The sequence below is a fragment of the Cervus elaphus genome, chromosome 24, assembly GCF_910594005.1.
Source record: "Cervus elaphus chromosome 24, mCerEla1.1, whole genome shotgun sequence".
NCBI lineage: Eukaryota > Metazoa > Chordata > Mammalia > Artiodactyla > Cervidae > Cervus > Cervus elaphus.
Genome location: NC_057838.1, coordinates 54155645 through 54180336, shown reverse-complemented (window position 1 = coordinate 54180336; position 24692 = coordinate 54155645). Strand labels below are relative to the sequence as shown.

The 24692-nt window shown below is 45.0% G+C and overlaps 3 protein-coding genes across 16 annotated transcripts in view; all 3 read left to right on the top strand.

The window, feature by feature from the left end:
• The window catches only part of ABHD6 (abhydrolase domain containing 6, acylglycerol lipase), a 74339-nt gene extending 69621 nt beyond the window's left edge, over positions 1-4718 (top strand). For all 7 annotated transcript variants that reach the window (XM_043885308.1, XM_043885309.1, XM_043885305.1 and 4 more), the window contains one exon: positions 3629-4718. In XM_043885308.1, the coding sequence (XP_043741243.1) occupies positions 3629-3805 (177 nt within the window). In that variant the 3' untranslated portion in view covers positions 3806-4718. The remainder of the gene's footprint in view (positions 1-3628) is intronic.
• A 7262-nt stretch (positions 4719-11980) lies between these two features.
• On the top strand, positions 11981-18910 carry RPP14 (ribonuclease P/MRP subunit p14). 8 transcript variants are annotated; one of them, XM_043885475.1, is made up of 6 exons: positions 11981-12137; positions 14949-15066; positions 15205-15289; positions 17225-17301; positions 17749-17827; positions 18270-18910. In XM_043885475.1, exons 2-6 carry the CDS (start codon positions 14990-14992, stop codon positions 18324-18326), a joined length of 375 nt encoding a protein of 124 aa, XP_043741410.1. In that variant the 5' UTR covers positions 11981-12137; positions 14949-14989; the 3' UTR covers positions 18327-18910. The 8 variants fall into 8 exon arrangements, with proteins under 8 accessions (XP_043741410.1, XP_043741413.1, XP_043741409.1 ...); XM_043885478.1 differs by having other exon boundaries at positions 11986-12137; positions 14964-15066; XM_043885474.1 differs by lacking the exon at positions 11981-12137 and adding an exon at positions 12218-12448 and having other exon boundaries at positions 14964-15066.
• Positions 18446-24192, top strand: HTD2 (hydroxyacyl-thioester dehydratase type 2). The gene has a single exon (XM_043885469.1). It carries the CDS (start codon positions 18446-18448, stop codon positions 18950-18952), a length of 507 nt encoding a protein of 168 aa, XP_043741404.1. The 3' UTR covers positions 18953-24192.
• The last annotated feature ends 500 nt before the right edge of the window (positions 24193-24692 follow it).

Sequence of the window (24692 nt, the reverse complement as noted above, 5' to 3'; positions counted from 1 at the left end):
ATCTAGACAGATCTAGAAATATGTGTTTTGGGGCCATTTGGAGTAAGCTGCTTATATCATGTCCCTTTACCCCCAATGCTTCAAGGTGTGTTTACTGCAAACCAGAATATTATCTCACATGATCACAGTACATTGTCACATTTGGGACATGTAACATTGATACCATAGCTTTTAACTAATGTACATATTAGTTAAATAATACATAAGTATTATTTATAAGTATACATAAGTATAATAAATAATACATAAGCATATTTCAAATTTATTCCTTGTTTCAGTGATGTCCTACATAGAATGATCCTCCGCCTGCCCCTGTAACCAGGATCACATACTGCATATCATGTCTTTTTAGTTTCCCTTTATATAAAATGATGCCCTCTTTCTGCCTTTATCTTTTGTAACACTGAGATATTTGAAGAGTGCGGGCCAGTTATTTTACAAAATGTTCCTCAGTTTGAGTTTGTTGGCTGTTTCTTCATGATTAAATTCGGGATACATATCCCTGGCCAGAATATCTCATGGGTAATAAGACTTCATATCCTCAGAAGGAGAATATCTTTCCTTCAGTGGTGGGAATTTTTTAAACTATTATTTATTTTGGGGGCTGCACCGTGTGGCATGTGGGATCTTAGTTCCTCAACCAGGGATTGAAACTGTGCCCTAGACAGTGGAAGCCTCTTAACCTCTGGCCGGCCTGGGACATCCCAGTGATGGGAATTTTGATTGATTGTGATATCTGATTTCTTCATCACAGATATTATTTCTCCCCTTGCAACTAATAAGCAGTCTGTGGGGAGGTACTTTGAGACCATGCGGATATCCTGGTCCTCATCAAACATTTCCCTCTAGATTTACCATCCGTGAATGGTTGTTGCCCAAAACAAAAGTTTATGTTCTTTTTGGGAGCTGCATAGTACTCCATTATCTGCTGCATTAGTGCCCTACTGATGGTCACTTAGGTCATTTTCAGTTTTTTGCTGTTAAACCACACCATGATGTGCATCATTATACATGTGTGTTTGCAGTGTGAGAGCATATCTGAAGGGCTAATTCTTGGATGTGGAATAGCTTGATCAAAGGCTTTGTGCATTTTAAAATTATGACAGGTTTTTGACAGGCTCTGTCAGATGGCTCTGTTAGTTTGCTAGGCCTCCTCTAACAAAGTACTACAAATTGGGAGGCTTAAACAACAGAATTACGTTGGCTGCCAGTTCTGGCATACAGATACACTAGGGGCTTTCCTAGTGGCCCAGATGGTATAGAATCTGCCTGCAATGCAGGAGAGCTGGGTTCAACCCCTGGGTCGGGTAGATCCCCTGGAGAAGGAAGCGGCAACCCACTCCAGTATTCTTGCCTGGAGAACTCCATAGACAGAGGAGCCTGGTGGGCTACAGTCTGTGGGGTTGCAAAGAGTTGGACATGACTGAGCGACTCACACTGTAACACCAGTTCTGGAGACTGTGAGTCCAAGACCCAGGCCGCAGCAGACTGGTTCCTGCTGTGACTGGTGGGAGCTGGGAAGCAGAGCCTGTTCCCGGCCTTTCCCTGAGATCCTGGGAGTTTGCTGGGGGACTTTGGTGTTCCGTGCCTTGTCGACGCCTCACCCTGACCTCTGCCTTCATCTTCAGATGATGCTGTGTTTAAACCTCTCATTTTTGTAAGACGCCAGTTATGATAGATTAGGGGTCCACATACTAGATTAGGAGTTCACCCTGCTCCAGTATGACATCATCCTAACTAATTACGTCCACGATGACCCTGTTTCCCAGTAAAGCCACATTTTGTTAGAACTTCAGCATACAAATTTGGGGAGGGGGCATGGTCCATCCATAATAAACCTGCCAATGAAATACTGACTTATACTTCGGAAACTCCCTTTCTGTTTGCAACTGTTCTTTAGAAATCATATCTTACTGAATGTTCTTGAAAAGTTTAAAATAAGAGGTGGTGGTGGGAAATGGAGCCTATATAAGGCCCGCAGGCAGACAGAATTACAGTGTCTGTCAAAGGGTATCTGGTCGTCTTGCGCTGTTGACCGTCGTGAGAAGGGAAATGGGAGCAAAGCTCTCCCTGTTGAGAGAGCTCCCCTGTGGACGCTGGGGTGAAGCCACCATTGCGAGCCCCGAGCAGACTGCACATGCCCACCGCATGTGTGATGTGAGCACGGGCAGGAAGTCGGGCTGCACCTCAACTGCCCACGACTGCCGGAGGCCCAGGAGAGGAGACTGGGGAGAAGCCAGGTCTGCGCCCCGGCGCAGGGGGCAGGGAGGGCGGTGGCGCCAGTGTGCGGCCATCTCAACACCAGCCAGTTATGCCCAGCGCGGGAACCAGGGCAGCGGGAGGAGGGAGAACGCACGTGCTCCCTTCAAGCAGCCAAGGGACTGAGAACAGCTTTGTGGATGCCTGAGCAGAGAAGCAGGACCCAGGCTGGGCCAGCAGGCAGAAATGAGAGTTGGAACAATGAAGGCCTTTCTTCATCTCAGATCCCCAAGGTGACGTGGGCTCTCAGGGACCAGCAGGGAGAGGCGGGATCACGTCATGCTCCCCGTCAGCGGTTCCTTCTTGTGTTTTCTCAGCCCGGGGTGCTCTGCACTCTGCTCACCCCACTTCCCAGTGGGCAGCAAATCTTGGTATTACCAGTCTGGGTTGTGGAGAATGAAGCTCAGAAGCAGACAGTGCTCGAATTTTTGGGATTTTGCTGTCGCTGTTAAGGCCGGAGTGGAGGGGCCACCTTTGTCTTGGGGCAGGGAGGTGACGTGAAGGTGAAAGCGGTGACGCGAAGGGGGCAAATATAAATCTGACCCTGAAGGAGGAGAAAGTCAGTTAACTGAGTTGGGGTAAAAGCAAGGTGTAACCCAGGTGAAAATGAAAGGGAGTTTGAAAACCTGGGAAAGTGGTGGGCTTCATGTTGGAAAAGCACTGGCTGTTATTCACACACTTCAGGGCCTGAGGTCACACAGCTCCGGGACCCCCCGAGGGCCTTTAGGACCCAGTCCTCTGGTTTGTGATAATTCGTCTCCCCCTCTTGCATCTCTCCTGTGGCCTCCCCACAGCTTGGCCTCCCCTAGACCAGCTGCAGGGTGCATTCTCCGGGCCCAGCCCGATCGCGTCAACGTCCTTAATACAGCCCTGGGGCTCCCCACTGCCCTCAGACTGAGCACGACTCCCCGCACGGCCAGATGCACAGGCCCACCCGCCCCGCTCACGCAGCACTGGGCTCCTTGCTGTCCCTTGCACATGCCATGTGCTCCCACCCTTGTGCTGGCCCCTCTTCCATGATCCCCCTCCCCTGTGGCTTCTCAGCTCCCAGGATTCTCCCCCATCAGGGTCTTTGCCACCTTGCACTGCACTTGTCTGCTTTCCAGTCTGGCTTCCCCACCATACCAGGGCATCCTCAGGGCAGGGCCTGTGTTTCCAGCGCGGCAACACTGCAGCAGCATACCTCCTAGCACCGAGCTGCAGAGTAGAACGTGAGGCACGTGGTCACTGCCATCAGGGAGCCACAAGCCCCGACACCAAAGTGACTTGGTTCTAAAAATCACCCCTGCCAGGCCTGGACGGGAGTTCTGTCCACGGAGTGCGTTCGGGCACCTGAACCCTTTCCATCCAGTCTCCTCTTGTCCCGCAGGTGCTCGATGTGTCCGGAGCGGACATGTTGGCCAAGTCAATCGCCAACTCCCAGGTGGAGCTCCTGGAAAACTGTGGCCACTCGGTGGTGATGGAGAGGCCCAGGAAGACAGCCAAGCTCCTTGTCGACTTCTTAGCTTCTGTACACAACACAGACAGCAGCAAGAAGCTGGACTGAGGCCCCGGCCGCAGCCTGAGCTCCACACCCAGCCTCCACTCCCGTCTCCGGAACCTGTCACGGCCACCACTTCTCAGGGACCCTGCCCCAAATGCGGAGGGAGCGCCCCTGTCCCTGAGGAAGCCAGCCCCCGCTCCAGCCCTGGTCTCTCTAGATCCACAGAGCCTCAGGGGCCATGAAAAAATCTCCAAGATGTTTTTTCACAAAATGCAAATTCACATGGAACAACAAAAGAAAACCCATCCATGAAATCTACCCAGAAGTCTTCACATTTATGTTGCAGAGCGCCCACATTGGACCACTGAGGACATTTCCTGTAAGATGTTCCTCACAGACTGAGATTCCAGGTGTTTCTGTTGCTCAGACATTCTCCTGTGCATAGTCAGTGGCTCTTTTAGGAGCATTAGCCCCCTCTTCACCGAGCCCCTTGTTTATGTCTGATTTAAGTTTTATGTCCCATGTGTGACTGCCGCCCGTCAACTGCAGGACCATGGAGGAACACCGCAGGCTGGAGGAAATAGACACGCAGAAGACACGGCCTGCCTCAGCCAGCTGGCAGAGCAGCAGAGAACACGGCTGATTTGACCGGCACTGTGTGTCAGGTTATGTCTCACGTGAGCCTGGCTAGTGCAGTACAGAGATTCCCTGGCAGGGGGGTTTCCTGGGAATAATTTATTATTTAAAAAAAAACAAGACTAACAAAGCAATAATATTCTAGACATCTATCTGAATAATCAAACTCGGGTTCCACTTCAAAGCACCTCTTTTCTATCTTGCTGTGCTACTGAAAAACCTTTGGATGTTTGTTAATGAATTCTGTGAATTCTGTGAACAATAGTGTAATTGAAAATAAATCTAAACTGCTGTAAAAGTGACCACAATGACATGAAATAAATGTAATAAGTCTAGATCAGCAACATGCAAGTGGTTTCTATTTCTAAGCTCTTAATGAAGTGTAGTGTTGGCAGGTTTTCTGTAAACTTGAAAATGTGTTTCTTGTTTGCTTTCTTAAAATTATTTATTATTTTTGAAGTATTTTTACTTTTTGTTTAGCTGCTTCAGGTCTTAGTTTCAGCACACAGAATCTTTTTGGTTGTGGCATGTAACTCCTAGTTGCAGCATATGGGGCTAGTTCCCTGACCAGGGATAGAACACGGGCCCCCTGCGTTAGAATCCAGGAGGCTTAGCCACTGGACCACTAGGGGAATCCCCCAAATGTGTTTTTTATAGTAAGGCTGTTCTACAGGCATTGGAAGACCTTACTTGCATGAGTTACTAGTTTCATTTCCAGGAATCATGTTTACAGTTTTTTTGTTTTAATAGTTATGTATTTGGCTATGCCAGGTCTTAGTTGTGACATGTTGAATCTTTAGTTGTAGCATGCAGACTCTTAGTTGTGGCTTACAAATTCTTAGTTGCAGCATATGGCATCTAGTTCCCTGACCAGGGAGCCAACATAGGCCCCCTACAGTTGGATCGTGGAGTCTTAGCCACTTGACTACCAGGGAAGTCCCGTGTTTGCAATTTTTATTCAATTGAAATTGTACATCCAAAACAAAAGGTAAGGGTCATCAAACTGTTCTTTTGACTCTTCTGTGGCATTTGGAAACCTAAACTCCTCAGAGTATTCACTCTTTCAAATCTTTTTGCAGAGTCTGAAGCCCAGTAGTTCTGGAAATAAAGTGAGAACTCTGTGGTGAACATTGTGGTTTAAGTTGAAATTCAGGGCTTGGTCTGATTATTTTAATATATCAAGGAAAAGCAGAATATAGGTCTTAAAAATAAGAGATGCGAAAATGTGACATCAAACTTTGTGCAGCTAAAGCAGTGCTCACAAGGAAATTTATAGGCTGAAATACAAATGCTAGAAAAGAAAAAAGGCTAAAAATTAAATAATTTAAGCTTCTATCTTAAGAAGCTAGGAAAAATGTAAATCAAACCTAGGGGGGAGAAAATAGAAGGAAACAGTACAATGAGAGCAGAAATCAATGAAGTAGAAAAGAAAGTGTATATTTGTCATGTTGCTTGTTCTAGTCTCTCATATTCACCAAGAACTCTGAGCTTAATGAGGTTCCCAGAGGAGTCAATCACAACAATCATGACAGATATGACTGGGGACAGATGAAGAAGACCCAGACCTGGGATCGGGATCCCAGATTATTAGCCCTGGGTGAGGACAGATGGTTTCCTCCTGGGATAAGGATCCCAGATTATTAGCCCTGTTAGATGCAGGAATAGTTACCTCCTGGGTTGCACTAAGCATCACATCCAGAAGCCACTGCACTGCCCCCTCAGTGGAGCCGTCCAGAAAGGGGCATGTGCTGGCCATCACCCGTGGAAGAAGAGAGGGCAAGATCTTCAGGACACGACTCCCGCCTCCTCCTCTGTCACAGGAAAGCACAACTGGAACCCATTCCCCCTGCAGTAGAAGCACGGAGTCCTGACTACTGGACCGCCAGGGAAGTCCCTGGAGAGTTCTTTTGTTTGCTTGTTTATTGATTTATTTTTGGCTGTGCTGGGTCTTCGTTGCTATGAGCGGGTTTTCTCTAGTTGAGTTGAGTGGGGGCTTTCTCTAGTTGCGGTGCGTGGGCTTCTTGCAGTGGCTTCTCTTGTTGCAGAGCACGGGCTCTAAAGCACAGACTCAGTAGTTGTGGCACATGAGTTTCGGTGCCCCACGGCATGAGGAATCTTTCTGGACCAGGGATTGAACCTATGTCCCCTGCAGTGGCAGGCAGGTTCTTAACCACTTGACCACCAGGGAAGTCCCATGAGAGCTGTTTTTGATAGACCTGCAAAGTGGATTTTCAAGGTTCTCTCTTGACCCTGTAATTGTGGTCCTATTGTGCTAGGAAAACTCAAAAGCAGAAAAGCATGTCTCCCTCTTGAGCCCCACTTCCTGCCTTTGTCATTAGGAAGAGCCTGCAGGTTCCTGTGGAGTGTCTTTATTGATGGGTCCTGTGGAGCATCTTTAATGACAGTCTTAGAAAGAAGGAAGGGGTCATTTATCACAGCCCTGCCTGAAAGACTTCTGGAAGCTTCTGAAATAACAGTGGAAAGCCCCAGGAATCACATGTGGGCTCTTGCCTCACCGCCTGGAGCCGGATTGTTAGTTCTACTGAGGATGGACCCTCCAGGCAGACGTAGAAGAGGCTGAGGGACCAGCAATGTTTAGAACTCAGTCCGCCAATAGTCTGGGCTCCTTGTTCTGGGCAGAAGTGACACCAGGAGTGACTGGTCAAGACACTGGATGGGCTGCCTGCCAGTGTAAGTCTTATCTTCTATTTGAGCCCCTGAGTTCCTCCTTCTTCCCAGGGAAGCTTACTTGTTGCTTTGTCCAAAGGAAGTCCCTGGAAGTTACTAGGAGATGTAATGCGTGTCAGGCTGGGCTGAATCTTGTAAATCACACGACTGAATCAGGAGAACGTGCCAGCTGCTGCTCTGTGTTTTGCATGCATCACCTTGTCAGACTCTCACGGAGCCCTATAAGAGACCAGGGGCCACTGTGCCCATTTTACAGCCAGGGAGACCAAGGCTTGGAAGGGCAAAGTGCCTGGCCCAAGGTCACACAGATAACAAGTAAAGGGAAGCCTCTTGGTTTGTGACTGAAGGTGACTTGCAAAAGCAATGCTTTCACCGATTCAGACAGGAGTGCTATTGCTTAATTTCCAGCGGAACCTGGAGCCCAGTTGGTTCACCTGGACCAGGCCATTGTGTGGCTGCTTCAGCTGCAGATCACTGAGGCCACACTTTCGGCCCCTGCTGAGGAAGGTGACCTGCCTGTTTATTCAGGTAAGTTCGGGATCTGCCATTGCTGAGCCGCCTGTGAGGCTGGAAACAAGCTCACCTGGATTCCAGCATCATGTTGCTACAGGGCACGTCAGGGAGCCTGCCCTCCTCCTTCTAGCCTCTTAATAGCTGGAGCTTGTGTTATTCGGTCCCTGCAGGGCTCATTTACCTTGCTGGTACCCTCATCCCTCCTCCACTCGCTGGAAATAACCGGGGCTGTTTGTCCAAAGCAGATTTCTGGGGTGGCGGAGGGATGTTTCTGGTTGCCGCAGAGGTCAGACCGCTCTCTTGACTGGTGATCATCTGATGAGCACAAGGACTAGACCCCACACTGGTTGGAACTGGAAGGCTGGTCATTGGGGTTCCCGAAACATCACCTGTTCCCTCACCACCACACAATCAGAAAATCATGCACCCTGTAGCCTCCACCCCAGATGTTGCCTTTAAACACTTCCCTCCGAGCCATGGGAGAGTTTGGGTCTTCTGAGCTTGAGTAGCCCTCCTCCTTGCTTGGCCTTGCCATTAACCTTTCTCTGCTCCACACTCTGACCTTCAGTGTGTGTGGCTTCACTGTGCCTCAGGCACACCAGCTAGGGTTGACGACAGTACTAAACCAAGTCTTTTATTAAAAGCAGTAGTTTATTGGGTCTATTTCAGAAATGTTTGCTAAAATACTCTTTGGCCAGGTTTGGGACCATTTTTAAAGGGTCTCTTGGACTCTGTCTGTTTCCCAAGTTTTTCTGTCTCTCTCTCTCTTCCCCACTCCTCGTCCCATCTCTTTTTCATTGTTTATCTCATATCTGTCTGTCTCCATCACCCACACCGACACTCTCTTAACAGTTGGAAACCCGACTCTTCTGATTCTTCATCTTTCCAATCTTCCAAGGTCACTCCTTGAACCATACAGACCAGGACTTTCCCATCAGGCTCTTCTCCCTCCCCCACTCTCATCCCTCCCAAATTGGATGATGTTCATACAGCCTCTCCATTCCTTGAAAGGACGTTTAAAAAAAGCAGTGGGGGTGGTCACAGGTGGGGCAGTGGAAAAGTCCTCAGATTACCTGCCGTGGTTTGGGCCAGAGGGCAGCCGAGCTGGGCTGCTGTCCTGGTGTCTCCAGCTTTCCCGGGACCCAGTGTTGCTGCTGTCTGGGCTGGAAATCATCATCAGGCTGTGGGCCTGGGGTTGCCAGTGCCTGTGATAGGATGAGGGTCTTGTGGGACCTTATGCAGGGCGGTGGGGGGAGAGAAGGATGTCCTTTGAGCAACAGGACAGCCCTGTCTTGTTGGCTCCTGGAGGAATCTTTCCCTGGTTTCTGGATCTTGGTCTCTAAGCCCTCAAGACAACGACCAGGAACCTCAGGGCACACCTAGATGGCTCCCAAGCTCTAGTAAGGATGAGAGAAGAGATTCTTAGGGGCAGAAAATGGCAGGAGGGACTTCTCTGGTGATCCAGTGGTTAAGACTCCAGTGCAGGGGGTGAGAGTTTGATCCTTGGTCAGGGGACTAAGACCCAACATGCTGAAAGGTTGTTGCTGAACGGTAAGACGCGGGATTCTTGGCCTCTGGAGGAGACGAATTCAATCCGGGGCCAGAGACAAGGCTGGATCACTCAGAGCTTTTGTGTAATAAAGTTTTATTAAAGTATAAAGGAGATAGAGAAAGCTTTTGACATAGGCATCAGAAGGGGGCAAAAGAGTACCCGCCTCCTAGTCTTTAGCTGTAAGTTATATAGTCACTCACAGTCTGTTAATGAAAAGAAAGGAATGTCTTAGAATTTAGAATGGCACCAGATAATTCATCCCTCGCCATAAAACAATTGACTTGAATCTTGTAGAAGGGCAGATTACCAACAAATAGTTTCATTTACATAGATTAGGGAACAATACCTGAGTAAGTAGGTTGGGCCATTTGGCGGAACTTACAGAGTCTGGGGTAAATTAACATAGCTTTACAATAAACATTTCCATAAAAAAATGTATTGGTTAACTCAAGGTTTGAGAATAGTTAGCTTCAGGTGAAACCAGGTGTCATGGCAACACAGCATTTTAAGAGAAACCTCCTTTTAAATTTGTAAATAGAAGGAAAAACATATCACTGGTTTGTTTCCTCCTGCCGCTTAAGATAGATAAAGATGTCTGGCACTTGCAGCCTATTTCCTCCGTTTGGAGACTCCTGGCCTTCCTGCCTGTTACCCTCTCAATGCCAAGAGATGTGGCCAAAAAAGGAAAAAAAAATGTGGCACAAAGGTGACAATCCAAGCGACCCAAGTCAAACCTGACTGGGATTAGTTAACTCGCTAGAGGGCAACTATGAGTGTCAGACTACAGTCCCCCACCACACCTCACAGAACCAGATGTGATACTGAATTCAGAAATGTTCAGATTTTACAGAGGTATTATTGCATGTGCACCATGCATTGTGCAACACGCCCCGTGAGGTCTGGGGCTGCCTTCTGTGATCGAATGCATTTGTATTTCTGCTGTATGCTCTGTGCATATCCACAGCAAATGGGACAAAAGCTATAAAAAGCTTCACCTCAGTTCAGATTAAGCATTATGTCAAATGAAGAAAGATTTGGTTCCCAGATTTTTCTAGGATTCCAGGGTGGCAGATAAGGGACAGTGAACCTGCCCTCCCTGTCCCCTCTCTCCTGCTTTGGGGAGTGGGGGTGGGAGGTGACATCTTGAGGAAAATCTGTTCTTCCAAGTTGGAAGGAGGGGCATGCAGATGGCTCTGCTGATGGTAAGGGGCAAGTCCTGAGTTTTATTTAACAGTTATCAGTATTCTAAAAGTGATGCCTTGTCAGTTTAAAATAAACATACTGGATGCTAAAACATCACGAGCATTTCCAACACCTTCTACACAGCCCCACTCTTCTTCCATCAGTCCACTTGGAACCCTTCTAGACATTATACTTATGTATATATGTATGTATGTGTACACATAGATACATATACGTAACTGGTCAAGGCCAGCACGGAACCCGTTTGGCTGCTTGCTGCTCCAAAAGTCAATACTGAGACGAGTGTTGGTGAAAAAATGTGCTTTATTCAGGCACTTTCGCGTGGTGCCTGGCACACAGTAAACCCTTGATTAATATTAGCTATGGTGGACTGTGTCTGAGACCATCTCCTAGTTGTGGGTTAGAGGAAAAAGGTTTTAAAGGGGGGTTTCAGGAGTGCACAAGCAAGGGGCTCCATGCAGAACAGCACAGTCAGTTCCAGTAATTATCTCCAGACTGGTTGTGCAGTGGTCTGGTCAGCATCATCTTGACGGTTTTGTGTGTAATCAATCAGTAATCTACTCCAAGGTTGGGCTATTTCCATCTCCTTAAGGCCAGCCCCTGGAATTCTCAAGCAAGCAAGATGAATTCTCTTCTACTTACACACGGAAGGACTTCTGTACCCAAGAAGGGATCACAGGGTCCTGCTTGATTTCATTCCTCCCCATTTTTGCTGCTCTTCAATCCTGAGAGCAACAGGGGCACGACAAGAAAGGGAATAAAGTTTTGGATCGAGAGACTAATCATAAACTTGTCAAGGGAACTCGTTTTAGGGGTACTTGGTAGGAGTTGAGAGCTGGGCACGGGACGGCAGTGGTGGAGCCAACACAGACAAGGCCCCAACCTCATGGGCTTTCCATTCAAGTTTTGGCAGCCCCGGGCCCTTTCCTGTAAATACCCCTGACATATCACATAATTGGTGGTAATATGGTGCAGTGTGGAGAGAACTGTCCAGAGTCAGACGTACTTATAACTGTGTGCTGTTGATCTTAGCCTTTTATGCCTCAGTTTCCATCTCTGTAAAATGGATCATAATAATAGTCTCCTTAGGATTGTGAGAGTTCCATGAGGTAATGTACTTTTTTGCATAGTGCCTGGCACAAAGTAAGCACTTGATTAATATTAGCTATTATTATTGAATACACACAGTATGTTTCATGAGTACAGGGGCCGTATCATCTTGTCCCCAGTACCTGTCACATAATAGGGGCCCAGCAAGTACTTATTCAATTAACGAATAGATGATACTTGGTTTACATTTGGAAAGAGAACCATCTGGGCTTTTTATGTTAACCCAGACAGAATACCTACTATACGCTGGGAGCCACAAGAGACACCGAGAAGGGGTCCTGTCCTTGGTGAGTGCTTTATAGGAGATGCTCACCAGAAGAGATGCTAGATACAAACTTTTTTGAACGAATGAAGGCATGAGTGAGTGAATGACTGCGAAACAAGCTCCTGGGCGCAGTCCCTTACCCCACGCAGACATCTGCACACACGGCTTTCTGCAGAGTGGGCACTAGAGGGCAGTAAGCGTGGCGAGTCTGAGATTCAGAGTCACTCCTGGGTCCTTAGGAAAACTCCGCGCCGTGGCGTCACATCCGCTCTTCAGGTCACACATCCGGGGGCGGGGCAAAGAAGAGCCAAACGTAAACACCCCGGAGTTTCCCCAGGCCGCAGGCTGCGCGGTAGCTCAACGTCTCGGTGGATTCTTGTACTGAATAAAGAGTCCGGGAGGCGTCAGACTAGTCCGACGGAGAGCGGGTAGGCGGAAGCCCACAGCGGGGCGACTGTTTTCCGGGAGTGGGCTCAGTTGGCCGCACTGGTGACGTATGGACGTGCGCGCCAGGGGAGCGTGCGTAAGGCGGAGGGACGGCGGGCAGTGAGAAGCGGCCTGGGGTACCTCCCGCTCCTGCCACGGACGCCACGGGCTAAGGCGAGGCCGGGCCGCGGACCATCCCGGGCTTCTCTGCAACGCGGTCTCAGACGCACGGGACGGCTGAGAGGACTGAGCGCCACCACGTGTGCAGAGCGCATGCGCCTGGCTTCAGGCGGGCGCGAAATCAGTGGCGGAAGTTAGTCAAAAAGTTGAAAACGACCTCACCTGCCCAACAGTAGGGAATCGAGAGCGCGCTCTCTCTCTCTTTTTTAAAATAACTGATTTCGTCTCAAAATTATATATTGAATGCCTGCCGTATGCGATGTATTGCTTTAGGTTTTTGGGAGACTTTTGGAGCGTATATTCTAGTAGGGCTGAGGAGGGAAATTGAAATAAAGAACAAATGAACTTAACAGTTAATGTTGGAGGGTGGTGAATGCCTTGAGGAAAAAGTAGAGCAGGGGCACGGGGCGGTGACATTAGATAAAAATGCCACTGGAACAGATCGGGCGCTGAAATTGAACAAAGTCATGAAAGAGGCAAGGGAGTGAGCCACGTGGCTATCTGGAGGAAGATTATTTCTAGCATGTGGAAAAGCTAGGAGAGATGTCCAGAGACCGGAGGGAAAAAGCTGGAGCTGGGGAGGCCGGCGTGGTGGAAGGAACTGAGCAGGGGAGAATGAATGGTAAGACACGAGGTCAAAGCGTTGAAGTAGCGGGTATCGATCAGGTTGGACCTTAAAGGGCTGTAAAGACTTTGGCTTTACTCTGAAAGGGGAACCTCTGCAAGGCTTCGAGCAGAGGAATGATGTGGCCTGATCAGTTTTTTTTTTTTTTTTTCTGATTAGTTTTTAATAGGGTCACCCAGGCTGCTCTAGAGACGAGGCTGGGGAGGGAAGCAGGGACACTTGTTACTAATAAGTCAGGTTATGAGTATCCCTGCAGCTACCAAAAAGGCTGACTTGAGAGATGGTGATGACGGCCACCGTGGAAGTGCTCACATTTTCCCGGTGAGCCTGGTGAATGTGCCAGGCTGCAGGGAGAGCTTCCTAGCCATCATTTCCTTTTCTCTCAGGACAACCTGCAGAGGGCAGTGCTGTCAATGACGCTGTGGCTCGGGCCAGTCAGAGGCCAGTCAGAAGTGACTGCTCAATAAACACCTGCTCCTTAAGTGTTTTGTTTGTGTTTTTTTTTTTTTTTTCTGTAATTTACCATTTTAAAATGTACAGTTTTCTGGCATTAAGTACATTTATATTGTTGTACAGCTATCACCATTATTCATTTCCAGAATACTGTGTGAGACTTTGTTGTTATTGGCATCCTAAGCCCCAGCCCCCATCTCACTCATCTACCTCAGGCAGCCAACTCTTCTAAAGTACTCAGTAACACTTCACAAATAGCTGTTGTGTGCTGGGCAATGAGTGGAATGATTGAGAGTCCTGTTCTCCTTGCCCTTTTAGTTAGGGGAGACTGGTGGTGGGGAAGAAGCAGCAGGTACAGTCTGAAATCAAAGATATTCTTGAATATCCAGGGCTCACACTACTACCGATTGATCAGTTGTGCATTTAGTAAGCATTAGTTGAATATTCTGTACCAGACTCAGTTAATATTCATGATTGTTGAATGGATGGTTGGATGTAGCTGCTTGACCCTAACTTCTCCTTTTCTCTTGAGGTCATCATCTGGGAGTTATTGGAACTGAGCCCAGAGATGTGTCTGTAAATGCTGGTTTATAGCCATGTGACGTTGAAAAAGTTGCTTTCCATGGTTGGGCCTCAGTTTCCTGGTCCCTTTAGTGAGGGGAGCAGATACTAAATAGACAATATTAAAATACTCCATAACAAGAGGACTTAAAACAGGGTGTCAGAGAAGACCTCCTTGAAGAGATGATATTCCTGGAAGAGGTGAACTTTAAGTTAAAAATGTGAAGGCTGAGTAAGAGCGGTCCAGAGTGAGAGTGAGGTGGGATTGGAGCCAAGGACAGGGATTCTACAGAGGGGGACCGGTGTGTTCTGAGTTCTTGAAAGTCCCATATCTGTTGGAAATGGCTTGAGTGTCCATTCCAGACATTCCTCTTCAGACCTTTGCTGTTGAAGCTCAGTCTTTCAGGAGGCTGCCAGATAACCCTGTGCAGGCCTGGCCTCCAGACAGAGAACAGGCAGGTCCAGCGTTAGGAGAGTCCAGCAGAGCTGCCACCCCTCATTCTCCTTTTCATGTTCTTCGTTGACTGAGAGTAAAGAAGAGGTCCCAGATTGTACTCCTTGATGCTTTTATTTTTATTATTTGCATTAAGAGGCATCATGCCTGAGTGGTCTTGAGGGGACTCAGGAGAGTTAGAATCTCTGTGCCTTTGGGCAGGTAGTAGCCATCTTTGGCAGCGCTCAATGTTCTCATCTCAAAAATGGGGATACTAATAGTATTTACCTGCTGGGATCATTTTGAAGATGTGACCTAAAGTATATGAAGTATTTAGCACAGAGCTGGCTACTTAGTAAGGGAAAGTGTTTGCTGGGATTTAAATAAGAATACAGTGGTCTGGCATATGTAAAATGTAGAAACTTCCTTTGTGTCTGTACTGGTAACATCAGCTTGACCAGAATTAGATGAGTTATTGTACTAGGAGTTCTTTTAAAAAATCAGCTCAAATTCTCTTTTTTAAAAAAAGTGAAAAATAGCTTATATCTTTGTAATTTTTAGCTGTCTTGACTCAAGGTAGATGTGATCAGCACTGGAAAAAGATGCCAGCCCCAGCCACCACATATGAAAGAATTGTTTACAAAAATCCCTCTGAATACCACTACATGAAAGTCCGCCTGTAAGTTCCGTCTCCTAAGTTTCTTATTTTTTTTAATTGAAGTTTAGTTGATTTACTTAAGTTTCATTTTGATTACTTTTTTATGAATCTAAGTAGTATGAAATTTAACACAGTGCATTAAAATTTTTTTTCTTACAGAGAATTTCAAGATTGTGGGGTTGGCCTGAACGCTGCACAATTCAAACAGCTGCTTATTTCAGCCCTGAAGGACCTGTTTGGTGAGGTATGGAATCACTTGGTAGTTTGAACACCACTAAGATTTTGTAGGGGCTTCCCAGCTGACGCTAGTGGTAAAGAACCCGCCTGCCAATGCAGGAGACATAAGAGACATGGGTCTGATCCCTGGATCGGGAAGATCCCCTGGAGGAGGGCATGGCAGCCCACTCCAGTCTTCTTGCCTGGAGAATCCCATGGACAGAGGAGCCTGGCGGGCTATGGTCCATAGGGTTGCACAGAATCGGACACGACTGAAGCAATTTAGCATGAAGATTTTGTAGGACATACTGAAAGGACGTTTTTCCAAAACTTATTTTAAAACCACATTTGAAACTGCACAAGCAGAGTTTTAGAAGTGATGAGTTTTGAGTAGGTTTTTTCTAATATGTCATTTAGTTGACAAGAAACTTGTGAGGCAAATGATTTACTGTAGTGCCACTCAAACTGTGGTGCAGACTGGCAGCCTGCAAACTGTTGTTTTTTTTTTCCTTGCCCACTGTGAGGATTAGTGGCTTGTACCAGAATGTCAGTCAACACACCATTTCCTTTACTGAGACAGTCTTCAGTGAGAAAATCTGACCTGAGCTAAACACTATGTCCACTGATACTGTCAATTTCCACTCTGGTGCGGCTCCTTATCACAGACCAGCACTTCTGAGTAGTACTATTTTAGTATTCACTTGAAAACAAGTAGAGTTTTGAAGAGAAAGCAAAGACAGATGATTCTCAGGAAATTATTTCCTGGTACATATGTTTTATTAAATTAAAATCTGTCAAGCACTCATCAAAATTAAAAACTTACTCTGCAACAGACTTGGTTCAGAGGCTGAAAAAACAAATTACAGACTTGGGGGAATATATTTGCAAATCACATAAGGACTGATATCTGGAATATATAAAGATCTCTTAAAACTCAGTAGTAAAAGAAACACAAACAGTCTGTTAGAAAATTTGCCTAGTGGTTAGGGTCGACACTTTCACTGCAGAGGCCAGGATTCCCTCTCTGGGGAGCCATCCCACATGCCACATGGCTTGGTGCAGCCAGAATACTAAAACCAATCCCCAAAAGTGATATGTTGAGTGATTCCATTTATATCATGCTCCCGAAATAATGTAATTATTGTACATAACTATATAGTCTAGAGACAGATTAGTGTTTGCATGGGTTGAGGACTGAGGAGGCAAGTTGAAAGAGAGCCTTGTGATGGTATAGCTCTTTATCTTGATTATGGTAATGGTTACATTAAACAACCTATATGACAGTGTTGCATAGAACTACACATATGCACATGTAAACAAATGTGAGTGCATGTATAACTGGCAAAGTCAGAGTAAGCTCTGACTTATTAATTTTGGTTTTCTGGTTTTGATGTCATACTGTGGTTATGCAAGGTGCTACAGTGCGGGAGGCTGAGTGAAGGGTGCATGGAACCTTCCCGTGTATTTCTTTGCAATGTAATATGACTCTAGTTTTTCAAAGTAAAAAGTGTGAGGGAAAAAAAATCCGTGCACCTTCTATATGTCAAGTATGAAATCTGATTGCTGGGGATGTAGCTGTGAACAAGCAGACATGGCTTCTGCCTCACAGACTGTCGGTGTTGGTTATGTTAGCAGGAAACCATGTTGAACAATTAATGGCAAGAACGGTGAGTATTATGAAAGGCGTGGTGGGTCCTGTATGTGAAAGAGCGTAGCAAGCTACTGAACTTAATCTTGGGCATCAGGGAAGGAACAATTTAAAAAAGACTTGAGAAAAGTAAAGAGGTCTTAGCAACATGGAAAGGTATAGGAATAATGATCCAAGCAGAGGGAGCTGTAGAAAAACGGGCCTTGTACTCCAGCACCATTAAATAAAATACAGATTTTTTTTGGAGGAGAAAAGCAATTAGAGTTCAAGAGTAAGGATGATAGTCATCTGCTAACAGTATCATTCTCTACTTAGGTTGATGCTGCCTTACCTTTGGACGTTCTAACCTATGAAGAGAAGACCCTGTCAGCCATCCTGAGGATATGCAGCAGGTATGGCTGACGGTGGGACCCTTCTAGTGTAGCAGAGCAGAGAGATGGATGGTAAAAAAAACAGCAGAAGTGCTCCCTTCTGAGAATGAGGAGAGTTTTGTCCTTGTGAACTCCCAGCAGCTTTTGGAAGTTTAAATGGGGGAGAATGTGAACACTCACCCACCAGGAACTTTATAGTCCAGTTAGCCAGACTTGGGATTTACTTACCGCTGTAGTGTTTCCCAGTTGGTAGTCACAGTTGCAGACTCAGAAGTGGGAATTTTACAAACATGCCTGATTGAGGGTCATTCTGTCCTCTGCCTTGACATGGTATGCTTTCATTTGTAAAGTTTTCTTATTTAAATCAGGTTTCCGGTAGAAACTACTTTCTGGCCCATCAGAGAAGAAAGTACAAGTCAGATGCTGCAGGGACGAATCTTTACTGACGCTTTCTTGATCTTTCCGTAGTGGTCTTGTCAAATTGTGGAGCTCTCTGACCCTGTTAGGATCCTATAAAGGCAAGAACTGTGCTTTCAGAGTGATTCAGGTAAAGACACCTTCGCATACTCCAGTTGAAGCTGAGTAGTAGACCAAATTGCTTTATTAATATGTGTCCCATTTTTGCTTGCATAAATCTAGTGTGGTTAATGCCATCCAGCTGGGAGGGGGAAACCCAGGGCGTCAGTAGTTATGAAAATGTCAGACAGAACGCTTAGATTTTAGGTTGTATGGGAGAGGTTTGGGGATAAAACTTGGAACACCTGTGGAAAAGTCTTTTATCTTAATGCCTCATGCCTAATGTATTGAATGTTCTCTCTGAGCTTGTCATGCCCATTTATTTATCTCAGGCTAGCTCTCAAGATGCTCTTTAAAATGCTACTGCATCGATTTGGCCTATCCTATAAAACGGGGCATGTTTCTACACTATCCTGGATTTCCAGGCAATTTTCTCCCGATACTGCCTTAAAATTTTTTTCCCTCTCTTACAGGTTTCTCCATTTCTCCTTGCATTATCTGGCAATAGTAGGGAACTAGTATTGAATTGAGTAATCTTCAATTTGAGAAAATATTCCTCACTCTCAAAAGTACTTTTTGGTGCCAGCATAATGCTTGGAGACTGAAGCAGCCCAAAAACTCCTGTCGATGGAATTTGAGAGTGCTGAAGATGTTCCCAGTAATGTCCAACCATCGCCTCTGGTGGGGTAGGCTTCACAGGAGAGTCTGCCTGAGCCAAGCAGTGCTGAACAGGCAGCCCTTAGAGCGCATGCACCTCAGAGTTGGAGACCGGGCTGAGCTCAGGAGGGCCTTCACTCAGAGGGATGTGGCCACCTTCTCAGAATTAACAGGGGATGTCAATCCTTTGCACTTAGATGAAGATTTTGCAAAACACACCAGATTTGGAAAGACAATTGTCCATGGAGTTTTGATCAATGGACTTATTTCAGCTCTCCTCGGTACTAAAATGCCAGGGCCAGGCTGTGTGTTTCTTTCCCAGGAAATTAACTTTCCAGCCCCTTTATATGTTGGGGAAGTTGTTTTAGCTTCTGCAGAAGTGAAAAAGCTGAAGCGGTTCATTGCCATTATTGCAGTATCGTGTTCCGTACTAGAAAGTAAAAAGACTGTTATGGAAGGCTGGGTTAAAGTTATGGTCCCAGAAGCTCCCAAATCCTGAAATACGTCTTTAAAGATACAAATTCAGACATCAGTGTTGTTATTATTGAAAGCCTCAGGGGAAAACAGGGATTGCTGTTCTTCAGCAAGGACAGGCTCATAGACCTATACTGGGGGAGGGGAGCAGGTAGAGAAATGTTCCAGTGTCCACTTATGTTTCACTCTGGATTAAATATATTCATCATCTATCTAGGTTTTCAACACTGAAAAAAAAAAATAGGCAATTTCCTGGTGGTCCAGTGGTTTCACTGCCAGGGACATGGATCCAATCCCTAGTCAGGAAAGTAGGATCCCACAAGCCATGTGGCACAGCACACGCATGCGTACACACACACACACACACACACACACACACACAAGTGAATAGAGGAGATCAGAGGTGATTCTAAGGTTGCACATTGTTAACCAGGCTCCCATGAGGTGCCATTAAAAAAGAAAAAAAAAAACTGAAAAAAGTGTTAGGAAAGTTATCGTTTAGCTTAATGATCTACTTTTAGGATTTCAGACCTAATTAGATTTGCATTCATATAACACAAACCTACCTATATCTGTGTAGAATAAGAATTTACTAAAGTCACTGAGTTTATAAGTAGCAAGCATTTAATTATTAAAGGCAATGATGGAAGATAGGTCATCTTTGAACACCTGTCTTTTAACACTAAATATTGTTAGATCCTGTTCTTCAGCAGTTTCTGAATCAGAGTTTATTATAATTTGTTACTGTTTACACCAAGATGGTGATTTATTGACCCTTCAGTGTCTCTTGCCCTTCAGATGGTTTTCCTGTCACTGGGGGAGGGCTTATGTGCATCTTTGGACTCAGTTCTGTAAGCTCTCTTGGTTTCATCTATAAAGCAGGGATAACGACTCCATACAGGAGTGTTGGAGATGACAAATACAAATAGGTAAGCACAAGGCCCAGCCTCTAAACAGTAGCTACTGCTCTTGTCATTCTCGTCTGTGAGCAAGGTTACAGGTTTCCTGAGTTTGGAGCTATCTGGCCAAAAATTAAAGAATAGATCAGTCTTTCAGTATGTCAGCCAATCGCCATTGGTTTTCTAAACCTGGAATAGATCTTGAGTGCAGTTTCTGTTTTAGCAATCTAGGTGATTTTCTCTCTCCCTTGAAAATATTTTGGGGGTCCCCACCCATTATATAAATAATACATGCTTTTATTAAAATAACTGTAAGATAAAAAATTGAAGGAACACTGTGGTGGCCAAGTTCTTAATTAAGAGTTGAGGGGTGTTAGAGAGGAAATGTGCCTAATTTGTTATTGCTGGTCATCCTGTACACAGCCAGCACTATTAAGACAAGAATCTATAGTAGAACATACAGGTAGTCCATCTGTGCTCTGTGGCTTTAGATGGTAGCTCAGACCACAGCTGGTTGCTTTGATCAGGAAGATAAGATCAAATTAATTGGTTGCATCTACCCACATTTCCTAGAAAAAAAAAATTTTCCTGCTGCTGGATCAGTAACTAGATTTCTTTTTATTTGTTTACATCAAGTGAGTGAAGTCGCTCAGTCTTGTCCAACTCTTTGCGACCCCATGGACTTTAGCCTACCAGGCTCCTCTGCCCATGGGATTTTCCAGGCAAGAATACTGGAGTGGGTTGCCATTTCCTTCTCCATGTTTGTTACATCAAGGGGATCCTTAAAACAGACTACTAGAAAGAATTGTTCTCATCACTAGAGGGCAGTGTTGTGTATAAATGAGTAGTTTAATATTGTACCACATTCTAGTTTGTGTTGGTAATGTGGAAAATACCAAAATCAGGATGCAGAGCAAGGATGCCATTATCATGAGTTTCATAATGGGAAGCTTATAGAGGTTCAGGTTCATCTGAAGAAGGTGTATGTTTAGGTGAAACATGATACATGCAGATAATTGGATGTCACATTGGAAAACAAAACGGAGAACTTGAATCACAAAATAAACACTTGATGCTGAGACCATCTGTTCCTGCAGAATTCGTTCTCTGGGACTTAATGGCAGTCCTGAAGTATGGGTCTGCAAGTGGAGTGTGGTGTGATCATTGATACTATAAGTTACCATTCTTTCAATGACAAGCCAGGTTTCTACAGTAATTCTAATCCTTCAGACAGTTTTATGAAGTTACTGTTCCATTTTATAGGCAAGCCATTTTATAGGCTCTGTGACTTGCCCAGGGCTGTACAGCTAGTATGCAGTAGAGCTGGAATTCACATGGGCCTGCCTGGCTCCAGAGCATTTCTTTTCTCCATTACCCTGTGGGTCTTAAAATGTTCCCATACTGGAACACTATCAGTTTCTATAATAGTATCTTATGTTGCATTTGTATTTGGAACTACCATCGTACATAATTTTTTTTCTATTTAGAATATTCTAGATCTTATTCCCTGTTAAAGTTTTAATGTTTTCCTCACTGTTACTTGATGGCTTCTACCAATACCTATCGCCTGTACTTTTTCTAAGTTGATATTTATTCAGTGAGTGTCTTCAGAACAGAATTACTGAAAGAGTTATTCTAAAGATGAAACTGTGCAAGTCAGGCGTTGTGGGGACTTGTGTATATGAGATCTGATGGATAGCTGATTAACAGTGTGTAACTTAAAGTAGCTTCTCAGGAATGTTTCCTTTTTTTTTTTTTTTTTGATGCTCCATAGATGTCATGGTCTTCTTTGATCTTTATAAACTGAAAGAAGATGGAACAGAGAATTAGGCAAGGATTTAGGGAAACTCTGTAAATGATAATTTGTTACTTTTACTCTGAGCCAAGATTCTCAGACCACTTATGCTTTGTTAAAGCTGACTATAGCACAAGCTAGCTGGCTGGCTTTTTCATTTTGAGCTCTCTACAAGTTGCCAGAAAGAGTAACACTTCTAATGAAAGCACGAGTGACTCCCATATAGGAAATCCTCTTGCAAGTAATTGAGAAGTGGCTTTGACTGTCCAGGGTCACAAAGAGAAGTGAGTACAAAAGTACTGACTGAAAGAGCAAGGCAGATGGTCCTAGTGCTTTCCACGGAGGGGCATTATAAGGCTGCAGTTCATAGGATGTTTGATCGCCACAGAAATATATATCCATCGTAAGCAATTTCAGCCTAATGTACTGGAAAATTGCTTAACAGATTTTTGTATTTGATTAGAAACATTTCCACATTGGTGAAATGCCACTCATTTCTTTTTCTGAGCGGTGAATCTTAAGTAGCGGCAGGGAGAAAGCCTCCCCACAGCCACCGTTCGTCTTGCGTGTTCAGCTAGAAAAAGAAGAAACTGCTAAAGGCCCATTGGTGCCTCTTAGGTAACCACAGGTTTCCATTTTGTGCTGAATTATTAGGCATTTTTCTTTTTATGTTCTTAGAGCATGATTAAGAGACCAATTTACTCCCAAAGAAAATTGCTACTAAATTACATCTATTACGTTTTGACATTAAAACATACTCTTACCAAAGGTCGACAGTCATTGAGCGGCTGTGCCGCTCTGAATGCGTCATGTGCCGGCAGAGTTTATTAACTGACTCTGCAAGTGCCGTGAAATGACTCTGGGGCTGCACTTGAGTCTCTCCAGGGTCCCGGATGTTTCACTCCCTTTGTCCTTGGCTTTTCTTCCTATGGATTACACACAGAGACCAGAATTTTCAACATCTTCAGAGAAATTTTGGTTTGCAGAAAAATCATAAGAAAACCTAAGACAAATGTGGACACTACATAAATAGAACAGAATTAATAGAAGGCTCCACAAACAGTCGATTTCTAGGCCACAGTCAATTTCTTGGGTGGCTCTTAGTGAGGCCACAGTTCACATGACCTTATAAACCATGAGCAAAATTCCTCTGCGATGTGATGAAAAATTCCAGTATGTAAGGGAAGTAAGAATAATCACAAGTGACTTGAATTTTCTTTTTTTTAATGCAGATCATGAATATTTAAAGAAAGAAAATAATTCTGAGTGGGGAGGCGATGCTGCTTAGGAAGCACTGAGTGTTTCACTAGGTTCTGTGAGTTGATTTGTAGAACAGGTGCCAGGTCTGGAAGCGTCCTCACTAAAACTCATTATTTTCAGTCAGTCTGGCCAAATGTCAAGCCGTTAAACAACCTGTGGACTATCTAAACATTTGGCAGCATACAAGGATATAAATCTTGCTTTATTTTCCCTTGCAGCCCTGAGTAGTTATGTATATGGCAACAGAAGTACTGCATATCTCATTTGCTTTACCCAGTATGAGACTGGAAGCAAAGTAGATTTGATTCAGATCAGCTCTGGACTAGGGAGTTTCTCCACATTCACCGTGAGCCACTTCAAAAGCCAACTGGCTTTACAGACTATCATAGCCTAGTCTCCAGAGGATCCAGGGATCCAGTTAAGTCTAGGCTCTTCAGGGCACTGATTTGGGTAGATAAGATTATAAGGCTCTCTATAGTATTTATTCTCAGAGGCTTCAGGCAAGAATTCCTCGAGCACAGAAAAGCCTAGATTGAGAGTTAGTCTCTGGCTTCAGTCCATCAAATACATGATTTCTCACTTTCAGTTTCATTTCCTTAGTAAGGAAGAGGACAGGCTCTCCTTTGATGACCTTTGCAACCCAGTTGTATAATATTGTTATGTTTTTTCCTAAACATACAAGTAAAATATTTTTAGAGACATTTTGAAAAGTGCAGAAAAAATAGCATCATGATTCTGTTTGCTAAAGACCTTCAGCTAATATTTTGGTGGGCTTCCTTCTGATGTTTTTCCTATGAACATTTTAAAATCTTGAGATCATAAAATGCATATATTGGGTTTTCTTCCTACTTACTGTTGTATCTAGGGCATTCCCCAACATCATTAAATATCCTTTGATAATCTAATTTTTAATCTTTGTAAAATATCTATGATTGTATCACAATTTGTCCAGTCTTCTATTGTTAGATACATACTTTTGAGTGCTATGTATTTGCACTGATTCTGAGTATTTCCTTAAGATAATCTCCTACAGGTGGGATTACTGGGTGAGGACATTTCGATGTGTGTTGTCAAATCCCAGCTGCTAGTGCCAGACCTCTTACATGGTTAAGTACTCAGTAAATAATTGTTGAGTGCATAAATGCTCCAATTTATATTCCCCCAGCAGTATGCAAGAAGAGCCTTGTCTCCGGTCAGCCCACATGATATGAGTAATGATTAAAGCCGAATTTTGGTTTCTGTGAATCTGGTAATGAAATAAGTATTTGCCTTAAGAAACATAAGTAAAAAGTGAACCCTCCCTAAGTGATACATAGTTTTAATAGACTGCTGCTTTATTATCTCCATGTTACAGATGGGAAGCTGGGGCTCAGAGGTGTTGGGTAACTAATTCAAGGGCACACAGCTGGTAATTCCAGCTCTCTCTGTTGTCCTGGGATGCTGCCCTGGCAGACAGCACTGTGGGTGGGTCAGGATTATGGCCTTGGGTTCAGGCAGATTGGGGCAGATTTGGGTCTGAGTTGATCAGAGTTATCTGGCTGTGGGTTTTGACGTTCTTGGAGCCAGTACGGTGGGATGGAGCACCCCAAGTCAGGTTGAAAGTTTGAAGGCCTGTGTGCTGAGCTTAGAACTGGGCCAGAGGGTAGAGACTGGGAGTTCTGGGCCAATGCCCAGGTTTTAGGGGCTCCAGTTCAAAGAGCTTTGGGTCTGAGAGTGTTGGAGTCTTAGGGCTTCAATTCTGAGGGCCCAGCTCTTAGGTTTTTTAGTCTGAAGAGCCAAGTTCAAGAGCTCCCCACAAAATCTGAATTTGA

What these genes read in the sequence shown, in the direction of transcription:
- RPP14 (XM_043885470.1), top strand. Translation starts at nt 12,859, where the DNA reads ATGTCCAGAGACCGGAGGGAAAAAGCTGGAGCTGGGGAGGCCGGCGTG. An exon ending in ATCCTGAGGATATGCAGCAG is followed by an intron (nt 17,302 to 17,748) that starts GTATGGCTGACG and finishes ATCTTTCCGTAG; the next exon opens with TGGTCTTGTCAAATTGTGGA. An exon ending in GTGCTTTCAGAGTGATTCAG is followed by an intron (nt 17,828 to 18,269) that starts GTAAAGACACCT and finishes CCTCTCTTACAG; the next exon opens with GTTTCTCCATTTCTCCTTGC.
- HTD2 (XM_043885469.1), top strand. Translation starts at nt 18,446, where the DNA reads ATGTTCCCAGTAATGTCCAACCATCGCCTCTGGTGGGGTAGGCTTCAC.